General features: G+C 54.4%; 2 protein-coding genes across 2 annotated transcripts in view; both read left to right on the forward strand.

Annotated features, from left to right (window-relative positions):
* Positions 1-5,243: 5,243 nt before the first annotated feature.
* LOC102897729 (kallikrein-7) lies at positions 5,244-9,344 on the forward strand. Its single transcript, XM_025048721.1, has 6 exons — positions 5,244-5,375; positions 5,932-6,058; positions 6,471-6,618; positions 6,737-6,984; positions 7,193-7,329; positions 8,676-9,344. Exons 1-6 carry the CDS (start codon positions 5,244-5,246, stop codon positions 8,829-8,831), a joined length of 948 nt encoding a protein of 315 aa, XP_024904489.1. The 3' UTR covers positions 8,832-9,344.
* A 2,170-nt stretch (positions 9,345-11,514) lies between these two features.
* LOC102897977 (kallikrein-6) overlaps positions 11,515-12,097 on the forward strand; it is an 8,030-nt gene continuing 7,447 nt past the window's right edge. Inside the window, exon 1 of the mRNA XM_015591518.2 lies at positions 11,515-11,529. Coding sequence (XP_015447004.1) covers positions 11,515-11,529 — 15 coding nt within the window. The remainder of the gene's footprint in view (positions 11,530-12,097) is intronic.

A 12,097-nucleotide genomic window follows, 5' to 3' on the forward strand; every position in this document is an offset into this window, starting at 1 on the left:
CAGCGACTCTCTCTCAGGATCTCTCAGATGATATTCTCATGAAAGAAAATCCAGTTGGTCCAACTCAACTTTTCTCCTTCAGCCGGTGGGGTGACTGCACTCTAGACAGGTGACCAGTCCTATCCAATCAAGGGCCATTGGGAGTCGTGTGCTATGAGACACGGCCGTCCGGTTCCCCACGAGGGCTGTGGGTGTGTGAAGTGCCTTGCCTACGTCGGCCTCCTTGATCCTCCATGAAAACCCCCCAATACCGGAAGTCCTGAGGATGTTTTTCATACGTAAACTCTCGGTGGCAAGGGATGTGTTTCTGGAGGGGCCACTCAAGGGTCACCTCACCTGAAAGAATCGTCGCATAATGTTTATGATGGAAAATTTCAAACCTACATAAAACAGAAGGGCATAGTGAACCCTCGCACGTTACTGGCCAGCTTAACGGTGGACGAAATGCGAAACCAATTCTACCTCTGCTCATACTCCCAAACAACCTCCTAACACTGCAATATTTTGGGAGCAAGTCTGAGCCATCATTTCCTTCTTAAATATGTCATTACGTATTTCTGAAACAGCAGTTAGTGGACGAGGGCCGGCGGGCCAAATCCCAAGAGCTAAAAATAGACCCGTATGATGAAAATTTGTAGTCAATGGTTACTACCATATTTTGAATAATGTCGATTAAAAATAATATTCTTTCTTGGTATATAAATACTTGCATAATAACCTTGATTTTGTCTCCTGATCCACAGAAATTAAAATATTTGCTCTCTGGCCCTCTATGGAAAAAGTTTACCAACCCCCACCCTAAAAGACAGATTAAAATAAATAAATACATAACCAATTTACATTATCAGGCCTTACAGAGTTAATAATAATTCCTTCATATCGCCCAATATCTAGGCGATATTTAAATGTCCCCCATGGAATATAAACCATAGAGGACTTGAAGATGGATTTCCGGTGTCCAAGGTCAACCGGAAAGTCCAGAATAGAACTGTGGCCTATGGAATCTGGCAGGGGACCGAAGCCCCAGGCACGGACCGAAGCCGGAAGGACCCACGTAGACAGGGAGCTCATTTCTGCCTTAGTTAGGGGGCTTTGAGGACCGAGTGTCGGAGCCTCAGCGTGAGAGAGTATCGGCCGCTTAGGTGGCCAAGAAGGCTCATGGTGTCAGAGGAAGTGACGTGGGGACCAGAATCTCTTGAAACAGTGACGTAAGCCAATCGGCTCTCTTTCTGTCACTTTTTTTCCCTCCCTCACTCAGCCTGGCCCTCTCTGTTTCCCTCTCCCGTAGGCATGAGGCTGCTTCTCATCTCTTGCATCTTTCCTCCTCCTGTGGATCTCATTTAGCCTGTGTACACGTGGCCCGGGACACTTTTTTTTCCCTCCCTCACTCAGCCTGGCCTTCTCTGTTTCCCTCTCCCGTAGGCGTGAGGCTGCTTCTCATCTCTTGCATCTTTCCCCTCCTGTGGATCTCATTTAGCCTGTGTACACGTGGAGGGAACACAGCAGCTCCAGACAGACCCAGCGAAGCACACGCAGCAGAAACAAAGCTTTCCTTTCTTCTAGCGTCTTGACGTGAATCCCAGGGGAGAACTCTGGTTGGTCAAGCTTGACCAGAGCCCACTTCTTGGATCAGTCATTATTTCTAGGGAGGAAGCGGGGTTCTCGTTGGCCTGGGAGGGTCAGGACTCGGGGTTCTCGCCAACGTGGAGGTATGCATAATTAATAGGCCCATGAGGTTCTGGACCTGTTTTCAGTCACGTGAGTCTCTAAAGGTGTGTGGGGGTGTCCCGGAAATACTTCTTTCGCAGAGTGTGGGTTTATGCCATGGCGATGCCGTGAGAATCCCCAGCATTCGAATTCTGCCCCTTCTGCCTCCTGACCTGAATGACTTTGCTCAAGCGACCTAAACTCTTTAAACTGCCCTTTTCTCATCTATAAAAATGGAGAACACAGCGCCGACTTGAACGTAGATAAGGAATAGCGGCAAGGTCCGAGAAGCTCCCGACACATCACGCACAGCAGGTACAAGAAATAGAAGCTTCTCCATTCGGTGGGTGGATTCCGTGACTGCTAGGTGCCCGCCCACGTTCCCAGCTTAGGAACTTAACTTGGATTTATTTGCTCAGTATGGGATCCACTCGGGTATAGTGTTCGTTAATAGACTTTATTTTGCAAGTTTTGTGAACAGATGAATCCAGGTGGCGTGTAGAGTTGATGAAGGTAGAAATTGTCTTGGGCTGAGGGAAAAGCTGGGATTGGGGCTAGCATGCTAAGATCGGTGTCAGACGTGAGTCGGAGGTGGGTACGTGGCAAGGATGTCGGTGTGGGCTTCCTGGAATATGATGGGCGGAGACTGAAGTCTGAGGCGTGTGTGGGGCCAGCTTCGGAACTGAGCCTACGGTGACATCTAGTGTTTGGCTTATAGTTTGGGGGTTCGGGGCCCAAGTCGAGAGTCAGGGTGAAGGCTGAGTGAGGTGTGAGTTGTAGCTCGAGTAGGTATTTGAGGTCAGGAGCTTGATCGGGAAGTAGATACCACGTCGAGGTATAAATTGAACCTGGTCAAGGATAAATCATAACCGAAGGTTACGATTAGGTATCAGCTGAGGATTCCAGCTAAGCCTCGGGCTCGTGTCGAGATTGGTGTTGAGAGTCATGTCAGAGCAAAGATTGGAATTAGAACTGTGGTGGGAGCCAGGTCTGAGGACTTTCTCGGCCCGGCACAAGCTCATGACCCCATCTAGCCATGACCACCAAGCAGGAGAGAGACCCTGCCTTCCTAAAACCTCACCCTCTCTCGCCATGATGTCCACGCAACTCATCGCTGAGGCTTGTCGACGTCCTCTCCTGAAAGCCTCTTGAATCCATCCACACCCTCATCGCCATCTCCACCTCCCGAAGGGCCTGGTCCGCATCACCATCACCTCTCGTCTGAACGACAGCGGTGGCCTCCTCATGCCTCCCCATCCCCTTAAAATTCCATCCTTCACACAGCAGCCGGGTTGATATTCTGAAAAGACAGATCTTGTTATGCCACTCGCCTGACTGAAGTCCAAGTAAGTGGTCCGCCATCGTCTACAAGACAAAGGCGAGCTCGCCGCGACCTACAAGGCCCGTCCTCCCCTGCTTCCAGCCAGCCTGTGTTCTCTGACCCCCACCCATGTGTCCCTTCCACCTCGGGACCTCTGCACGTGCCGTTTCCTCTACACAACGCAGACTCCACGCCCCTTCCATTTTCTTCCGGGTCGTGCTTCCTGTCCTTTCCGCTCTCGGCATTGTATTTCTTCTTCTGCACTTGACTTTCGGTTCCTCGAAGGAGGGGACTCTGTCCACCTTCGTGCTACCATATCTTCAGCACCTAGCCCCGCCTGGTAGACAGCTGGTGCTCAGGGCGTATTTCTTAAGTGTACAAAGGACCGGGTCTGAGAAAGGGTGTGGGAGGAGGGCTGGAGGCAGAGCTAGCACTGGATGTGGGGTTGGCTTGGTTGGCTATTGGGGTTCCAGAGAGAGATTCCAGTGACAGTTGGATTCAGGTTCATGGTTTAAGATCAGATGTGGGGTCTGACTTGAGATTCGAGCTCTATGTTGAGGTCTTAGTGGAAAGATTTTGACTGCGGAAACCAAAAATAAATGAAAGAAAGGGGATCCGTGGAGGGTTAGTTCCCCAGCTCAGCAGCCTCCTCGAAGACCCGGGTTATGTCCACCTCAGTTTGGCCGTCTGCAGAGCTACGCCTTGGTCCACCAGCCACCTCCCTCCGTGGTCCCAGGAGGGCTGCCTCACTTCCAGAATTTACATCCAGCGGGGACACCATCTAACAGAGTGAAAAAAATAATAATTCTTTTAGTGTCTTTTAGAAGTGGCCCAGTGGTCTTCTCCCCCATCCTCACTGGCCAGGAGCACCACGAGGCGTCACCGGCGAGCATTGTGTGGCTCCCGTGCTCGGCGCAGTAAGCCTTCTTTGTGGTCACGATGAGGATACAAGATTATCCAAACAAAATCTAGTTCCCGATGGAAGGGCAGAAGGAGAGAAGGCTTGGGTAGGCAACAACACTGTCTACGATAGGTCGAATTATGGGACAAAGGTAGACTTGAGTTAGGTGTCAGGAGTGGGATAGGATTCGGACTCAGAGATGAGGAAGGGGTCACATTTTAGGGTCCGATTTCGAAGTGGGGCTCAACCCCACTTTTAGGAATTTGCCTTCGAGCAATAATCAGACAATGGGTCCCATCTCACTCAACGAAAAGGCCCAAGTCCAACGCTGGTTCTCAAGGCCCTGTGTCATCTGAGCCCTGTTATGTTCCTGACACCTCTGCCCACCCGTCTCCCCTTTGCTCATCCAGCGACAGTCAAAAGGCCTTCCCTGCGAGAACAGTCTAGGTCACCCCTTGCCCGCTCACCTGCCTGTTCGCTGTGTCTGAACCTCACTGCCACCAAGTAGCCATGTGAACCCATCCGCCACCTCCTTTAAGGTTTTGATCAAATGTTATCTTCACGTCGAGTCTCTCCAACTTCCCCTCATATTATAACCCACAGGTCCCAAGAGCAGAAGTGACCCATAATCAATTCCCTGTCCCATTTCATGGTCTTATTTTCCTTGGTAGCCCTTACTGCCACCTAACAAACTGTATTTTGTGTACTTATTTTTCAAGGGCTCCGCCCACTAGAATGAAAGCCTGTAAGAGGGTATTTTCGATGTTTTGTTGAAACTGGTGTCCCCCGTGGCCAGAATCGTTTCCGGCACAGAGAAAATGCTCGGTGGACACTTCTCGAAGGAATATCATGAGCGAAGACAAATAGACAAGGAAATTCCTTCCGGCATTATTAGCATTCAAACTTCTCAAATGGACTTGAATCTGAAACGGATGACATAAATCAGAATAAAACGGTAGCAGAATATTATGCGATAGTCGAACAGTATCTTGAACAATATCTTGTTCAAGATATTGTATAGAGTAAATAAAAGGTGACATAAACGTTTAGTCCACACATTTTGTTGTCCACACGTGATATACGTAGGAATGTGCGTATAACGTGAGAACGCACGCTGGGAGAACAGTAAGGCTTCGGTGCGCGGAGGTAGGAAAGCCGCCTCTTGCTCACTCCTACCCCCATAAAATCCGGTTGAGGTCGAGTTCAGGCTCAAAGACACCAATAGGATTCAGGCCGGACGAGTTCCCACCAGCTGGTCAGAGTTAGGGCGCAGGGTCTGGGTTACCCCTGAGACAGGGGGTGAAGGCAAGAAGCATGGCCACGGAGGAGGACCAGGGCCCGAAGCCCATTCCTGAGCCCTGCCCCTCAGAGCCAGAGCCAGCGCCGGTCCTGCCCTCGCTGGGTCGCTGCGACCAGGGCCAGAATGTGCGCGGTCGGACCGGCTGGGTACCACCCCCACCCGGCCCCAGTAGGGAGGGCGGAGGGAGAGGGAGGGTGCCGGCCAACTGCTTTCGCTGCCTCAGGGGTTCCGGATAACCGCAAGTGCAGGAAGGGGGCGTCCCAGAGCCGGCTCCACCTGCACCGCAGGTGCTGGGGGCGGGGGTAGGGGTGTATAAGAGGGCCGCCCTGCGCAGGGCTGGACGTGCTTGGCTTCGGACCGAGTCTGGATCCCAGATCAGATCAGACCCTCCCCAGGTGAGGAGTGGGGCGGGGAGTGAGGCTGGCTGGACAACTGACTCCTAACGCTGAGCTGGGGCGGGATGGGGGGTGGGGGGATTCCAGGGAGAGGAAGTCTGAAACTTGCGGGCTCTTGGGAGAAAAGGGATTGGACATACAGACTTACGGTGGGGAGGGCTGGGAGGCCAAATCCCCGGGTCCCCAGGCGAAGGTAGTCTGGGGGCCCGAAGCCCGCGTCTGAGGGGGGTCGGGCTTAGCGGATGGGCTCCTGAGTCTGACGGGGGAGGGGCTGCAGGCCAGGACTCTTGTTTTCTGAACTCTTCAGCCTTTCCAGCCCCAGCAGAAGACACCTTTATTCTGCCTGGCAGCCCCACAGAGTCAGAGGCCAATGGCAGGACCCCTGTCCGCGGCGATCCTGCTGCTGACCTTAGCCCTGGGATTTGCTGCACAAGGTAAGGGCTGGACTGGGAGGCCTGACCTGACCCCCGGGCAGGCAGCGTTCCCACCTGGCCTTCCCAAGGGGTCCCTGAGTCAGGACCCCTCCCCTGCAGCAGCTTCCTCCCATGAGGATGAGAGCCTCTTCTGCCTGCGCCCCTGTTCTCGATCGGGTCGCGTCCAGAGCAGACGCTCCCCTGGGCTCCTGAGCAGGCTCCCTCGATCCCTCCGCGCGCGCACCTGCAGCGCCTGCGCGCCGCTCTCTGTTTCCGCCTCCTCCCGCCTCTCCCCAGCTCTGTCTCTGCGAATCCATCCGCTGATGCCTCGGCTTTGCTCCGAGGCCGGATGCTCGCAGCCCAGGTCCTTCTCCATGTCCCCATCCAGACCGAGAGAAAAGCGATCCTTCTCCATGTCTCCATCTAGACCGAGATGAAAGCGATAGGATTATTGATGGAGTCCCATGTACAGAGGGCTCCCATCCCTGGCAAGTGGCCCTGCTCAAGGGCAATCAACTCCACTGCGGCGGCGTGCTGGTCAACGAGATGTGGGTGCTCACCGCCGCCCACTGCAAGATGAGGCAGGTGGCGGCAGCTTTCACTCTCCCCCGGGTCTCCATCTCCTGTCCCCGGGTCCCTGTCCCCCGTTATGGGTTCCTGTCCCTCCCTCCCGCAGTCACAGGGTCTCTCTTCTCCCAGTGAATACAACGTGTTCATGGGCAACGATAGACTGAGCAGTTGGAGAGCGCAGAGGATCAGGGCCACCCGGTCGTTCGTCCATCCAGAGTACTCCAGGCAAACGCACGTCAACGACATCATGCTCGTGAAGCTAAGTAGCCGGGCCAGGCTGTCATCCACGGTGAAGAAAGTCAACCTTCCCACCCGCTGTGAGCCCCCTGGGACCACGTGCACCGTTTCTGGCTGGGGCACCACCACCAGCCCTACCGGTGAGACGGCTCAGCGACCCGGGAGCCCTGGGCATTGGCCCCCTCCCCCCCAGAACCTAAAGTCCGGGTCCCCGGGCTGTCCTCCCTCAGACCCAGGGTTCTAGATGTTAGTCCCCTTTTCGTGACCCCTTTTCCAGATCCTCTCCCCATTAACACCCAGGTGACTCCTGGCCCAGGCCTCTAACTGACCTGCCCTGTCCCCCACCAGTGACCTTTCCCAAGGAGCTCATGTGCACGGATGTCAAGCTCATCTCCGACGAGGCGTGCAGGAAGGTTTACAAGGACCTGCTGGGAAAATCCATGCTGTGTGCAGGGATCCCCAACTCCAAGACCAACGCCTGCAATGTGAGAGCCCCCTCCCCCGCCCCGCACCCCACTCCGGGGCCTCGGCCCCCCGCCTCCTTTCTCTCCCCTGGGCCTGGGGGATCTGGGGGCCTGGCCCTGGTGCTGAGCCTTCCCTCACCCTCCTAGTTCTGCTTTCCTGGCTCCCCCCACCCACTTCTCCGTCTGCGTCAGAGTCGGGGCCGTGGGGGCTGGTGTGGCCCTGGGCACGGACACATGGATGAAGGGAAGGGACTGGGAAAGATGGAGACAAGACTCAGGAAGGGGAGTGAGGCCCTGGCCACGAGCCCAGACTTTAAGGGGGTGCCGAAAACTCAGTGACCAAGATCAACGTATTCTAATGCAGTATTGTTTTAAAGGCCATGCAAAAAATCCACAATGAACAAAATTTTTAATAAAGAGAGGTCAGTGTTACTGGATTTTCCATTTGCCTCGGGCTCCCGTGTGGTTCAGCCCAGTACAGTACAGTGCCTAAAATTCAGATACTGTGTTTGTCATGGACTTTTTTCATATTAAATTCAATTATTTCAGTATTACATTAAAATAGTATTTATTGCCATCGCTGAAATTTCGGGCCAAGGCTAATATCTTACCTCACCCGGACCCTGGTTCTGGGGAAAGAGAGAGTTCGTTTTATTTCCCTCCATCTTTGCCTCAATCCCCACCCCGTCCATGTTTCTCTCCTGCCCTCCTCCCCCTTGTCCCTCTCCGCCTCTCTCTGCAGGGTTGGTGTGTGCGAGGGGACAGGGGAGTGCGCTGTAGAGATGGGGGGCGGGGTTTGCCTTTTCCCCGAGGGCGGGCCTGATGCATGAACGTACAGGCTGTGCAGGGACGCGAAGCCCCACACTCAGGACAGCCCCACACTTGGTTTAACGCCTCTTGCCCTCTTGCAATTCATAACTCTGGAACGGGCGGGGGGGGGCGCACTTTTATTTTGCACTGGGGCTGTGAATTAGGTGGTCGGTCCTTCTCTTGGTTTCCAGGACAATCCTGCCCCCTTCCCTGAGTAAGGGGCGTGTGTCCATTCCTTGGGGATGAGGCTCCTTTTCCCACTGGCTTGGCCCAGAAGGTCTCATGGTGGCGCTGACTCCCAGAAGCCCCGCCCCCTCCCTGTGATTGGTCCATTGGCCGAGGCTCCATCCAATGTCTTCAGAGAACCAGGAGTGTCCTCTCCGGGGTTAGCAAACTTCTTGCTCTCTCCTTGGTCCGCAGAGACAATAGGTCTCTTCCTATTGGCCAGCGTGGAAGACTGGGGTCTGGCAGGACAAAGACCTGGGAGTTGAGGGATGTATGAGACTCGGGGCTGGCAGGTGTGAAGCCGAAGTTAATCTACTCTCTTTGTCCTCCAGGGCGACTCCGGGGGACCACTGATATGCAAAGGCACCCTGCAAGGCCTGGTGTCCTGGGGAACTTTCCCTTGTGGCCAACCCAACGACCCAGGTGTCTACACCCAGGTCTGCAAGTACACAGACTGGATAAACCAGACCATAAGAAAGCATCGCTGATTGTCCAAACTCCCATCTCTCCATCCGCACTCCCTCGACAGGACAGCCACCGAAAAGAGGATGTCAATGACCTATGGGTCTATTTGACTTTACCTTCCTTAAAGTCTTATCGGAACCTCAACAACATGTGCATAAACCAATTAAATTAACAACAACAAAAAAAACCCTTAAGATCAAAATAAGAAATACAAACACCTCAATGCTGGTGAAGATGCGGTGAGACCAGCAACCTCCATCACTGGAACTGTAAATTGGTACAATGGTTACAGAAGGCGGTTGGGCAAGATTGATCTAGCGCCTTATTCACCCCCCTTTGACCCAGTAATTCTAGTAAATCCAAAACGTGGGCAAAGTTTTAATTCTTCAAAACCTTATTTGTCATGGCGAAACCGTGGAAACACCGAACATGTCCCAAATTAGCGGATTGTTTAAGTAAACCAGAAACTGATTTGTGACAAGGACATACGTGAAGCCGTTCAGGATAACAATCGTGCAGCGTTGTGAGTGTCTCGAGAGACCGTTTATGCTACCTGATGTTAAATGAAGAAAGGAAGAGACAGACACAGACACGCCTGCGATCTTCGCCGTGCAAAATGAAATATTCACAGAATAAAAGTTGAAAGAACGTGTGGCAGGCTGCATGGGGTGCGTCCTTCCCTCCACTTCTCTTTCTGTGCCTGTGCACTTTCGTGAGCGGACGATACACGTGGGGTCTCTGAAGAGCTGGGGGCGGCGGGGGGCGGTGAGGAGAAGAAGGCAGGAAGGAAAGACATGCTACTTCATCAGGGTACAAAAGGATGTGAAATGGTTCTGAGCCTTTCCCAGGTGACAAACTAGGAGAGGAGGAGGAGGTTTTCGAAAAGGAGAGGGCTGGCCGTAGAGGGAACACGGGGGGTCCCACAAGGGCTTGCCACAAGTGCCCACCCATCGACCCGGGTGGGAGAGGAAGCCGGGTAGGTGGCTGCTGTTCTCAAAGCAGGCGGGGAAGGGCCTGTGGAAGGGAGGAGGGAGGAGGGAGGAGTCCCAGTGACTCAGAGCCCGCTCACACCCCCCCGGCCGTCTGCTATCAGAGGCTCCCTGGGCAGTCACACCTCAGACTGCTGACACAGCGATCCTCGCCAGCCAGGATTCATGACCTGTACCTGCCTGTCCAGTTTCTCTCTCAGAATTCCCTCTGGCCAACATCTTCCAGATCCTTCCTCTCTTCATCTCGTCTCCCCCTTGAGTCTCCCTTGGCCTCTGCTCGCCTTCTTTTCTCATATTGCAGACACTCTGCAGGCACCGATTTCCTGCACAGAGGCGGCTGAGACTCCTCCTCCCACAAAAAAAAGAAAAAATAAAATGAGAGCCAAGGCTCCAAGCTCCTTCCTTGAAGACCCGGAGGTCTGGACCCCCAGCTTCCTCTTGCCCTTGGATCGGTGTCAAGTTGAAAGAATGTCTAGAGTTTTTGGCCACCCACACCCATAAGGCTCCACCAACTTCCCCTTCCCCCAGGAAGCCATCCCAAATCAATATTCAATCTACATCTTGACAAAGTAACAAAACACGGCGGCTGCTCTTTGTAGGGCTGGAGACGCCTAGCCCTGCATCCCTCCTGGGGGTGAGTTGGTTTGCCGTGACTTGAGATAGTCTTCTTGTCGAATCGTTTAAAAATTAACTTCGTTTTTCTGTGGGTGGACCGGACGGCATAGTAGTTAAAAAGCAGTCATTGTAGAAACGGGGCCTCGCGGGTTCCCGTCCCAGGCTGGTGCCCATAAGCGACTTGCTTTGAGCACATTGCCACCTCGCCCCAGCTGCTTCGTCTCTGCAGTGACAGAAGTGGCACCCGATCCCCGGGGCTGTTTGTTAGGAAGATAAATCAGTTTAACACCCAGAAAGCGCTAGAACATTTTCCAACACGGAACAAGCCTGCAACGCCTGTTGGGTTTTTTTGTTCGTCACTCTGTGACTTCTGTCCCTTTGTCCTGATTATGTTCTCGTCAAGTTTCCTCCACAAACATTTCCTTTATGGAAGACTTGGCAGAGTGCGTCACTTGGGAGAAAAACACCCCATATGTAAGTAAGGATGTAAGTAAGGAAGCGTGTGTGGCTTGTAGGGAGGACAAAGCCAAGACGGTTTCTGGGGAGTGCCTGGAGTTGGGGACTTCACCTTCTCTCTTAGAAGGTCCCCCCTCCCCGACCGCCTGCCACCTCCCCGCTTCCTCAAGGGGCTCTCAAAAATTCCTCCCAAACCCGCCCATCCATACTGCCTTCCCCCGTTCCCCGGGGGGGACTCGCTGAGGACAGATGGATCGTGCCCCCCGCCCCCCGCCGTTTTGGGCTCCACCACTTCCTAGATTTTCGACACCCAGCAATTAACTTCCTCCTCTCGCTGAGCCTTGGTTTTCTTATCTGTGAGATGGGAGTGGGGGGTGATGGAGTCATTTAGTCACCTGGTCAACATTTCCTAAGGCTTCCCCTGGGCCGGGTCCCGTGCGCCCGGGGGCCTGGGACACGCAGGTGAGTCAGCCCGAGTGCCTGCCCTGAAGGAGTCCCCCGGACATGGACGTGACTCAGGGGGTCATGGTGCAGGCTGACGTGAAGGAGGCACCGGCCGTGGGCACCTAGGTGGGTGACTAACCCGACCGCAGCGGGTGGAAATCGGGCGGCGTTCCGAGAAGGCTTCCACGCCAAGACTCGAAGGATGAGTCGGGAGAAGGTGAGGAGAGCCTTCTGGGAACGGGGAGTCGCGTGGGCGAAGGCCTAGAGGTCAGAGGGCACGGCACGGTTCAGGGAACCTCGAGATCATCTCCATGGCTGGAGCCGGGCGAGAGAAGCGGGCAGGGCCGCACCGGGCGGCACAGTGGCCACTGGCCACGGCGGCTCCCGCCCGAGACGAGCCGTCCGCGTGGAGAAGACACGCCCGACTCTAAATGCGAATCGCGCGAAGAAATCGGAAGGCCAAGTGTCTCCGGGTTCATGTTGGAGCGGCGGTGTTTCGCACGTGTTAAGTGAAACGTGACAGCGGACTCCTGCCGTGTCTCTTTTTCTGTTTGTGTGTTTGCCTGAGACCACTGGAAAACCGTAAAGCGCACGAGCATTCTATTCCCACGGGCCGATCCTGCTCCGCGTGCCGAAGGTCTCCACGCACCGGGCCGAGCGGGCGGGACTTTGTCCCGAGGGTGGTGGGGTCGCAGGGCGGGGCCGTGAGCAGGACAGGGACGGGGTCAGCTCTGGATGCCAGACGAACCCTCTGGGGTCCAGTGAAGGATGCAGAAGAGAGGGAA

The sequence above is a fragment of the Pteropus alecto genome, unplaced genomic scaffold, assembly GCF_000325575.1.
Source record: "Pteropus alecto unplaced genomic scaffold, ASM32557v1 scaffold41, whole genome shotgun sequence".
In the NCBI taxonomy this organism is placed as follows: domain Eukaryota; kingdom Metazoa; phylum Chordata; class Mammalia; order Chiroptera; family Pteropodidae; genus Pteropus; species Pteropus alecto.

Coding starts and splice junctions, on each gene's coding strand:
- LOC102897729 (XM_025048721.1), top strand. CDS start 5,244: ATGGCCACGGAGGAGGACCAGGGCCCGAAGCCCATTCCTGAGCCCTGC. Junction 6,059..6,470: donor CCTGGGATTTGCTGCACAAG/GTAAGGGCTGGA, acceptor ATCTAGACCGAG/ATGAAAGCGATAGGATTATT. Junction 6,985..7,192: donor CACCACCACCAGCCCTACCG/GTGAGACGGCTC, acceptor GTCCCCCACCAG/TGACCTTTCCCAAGGAGCTC.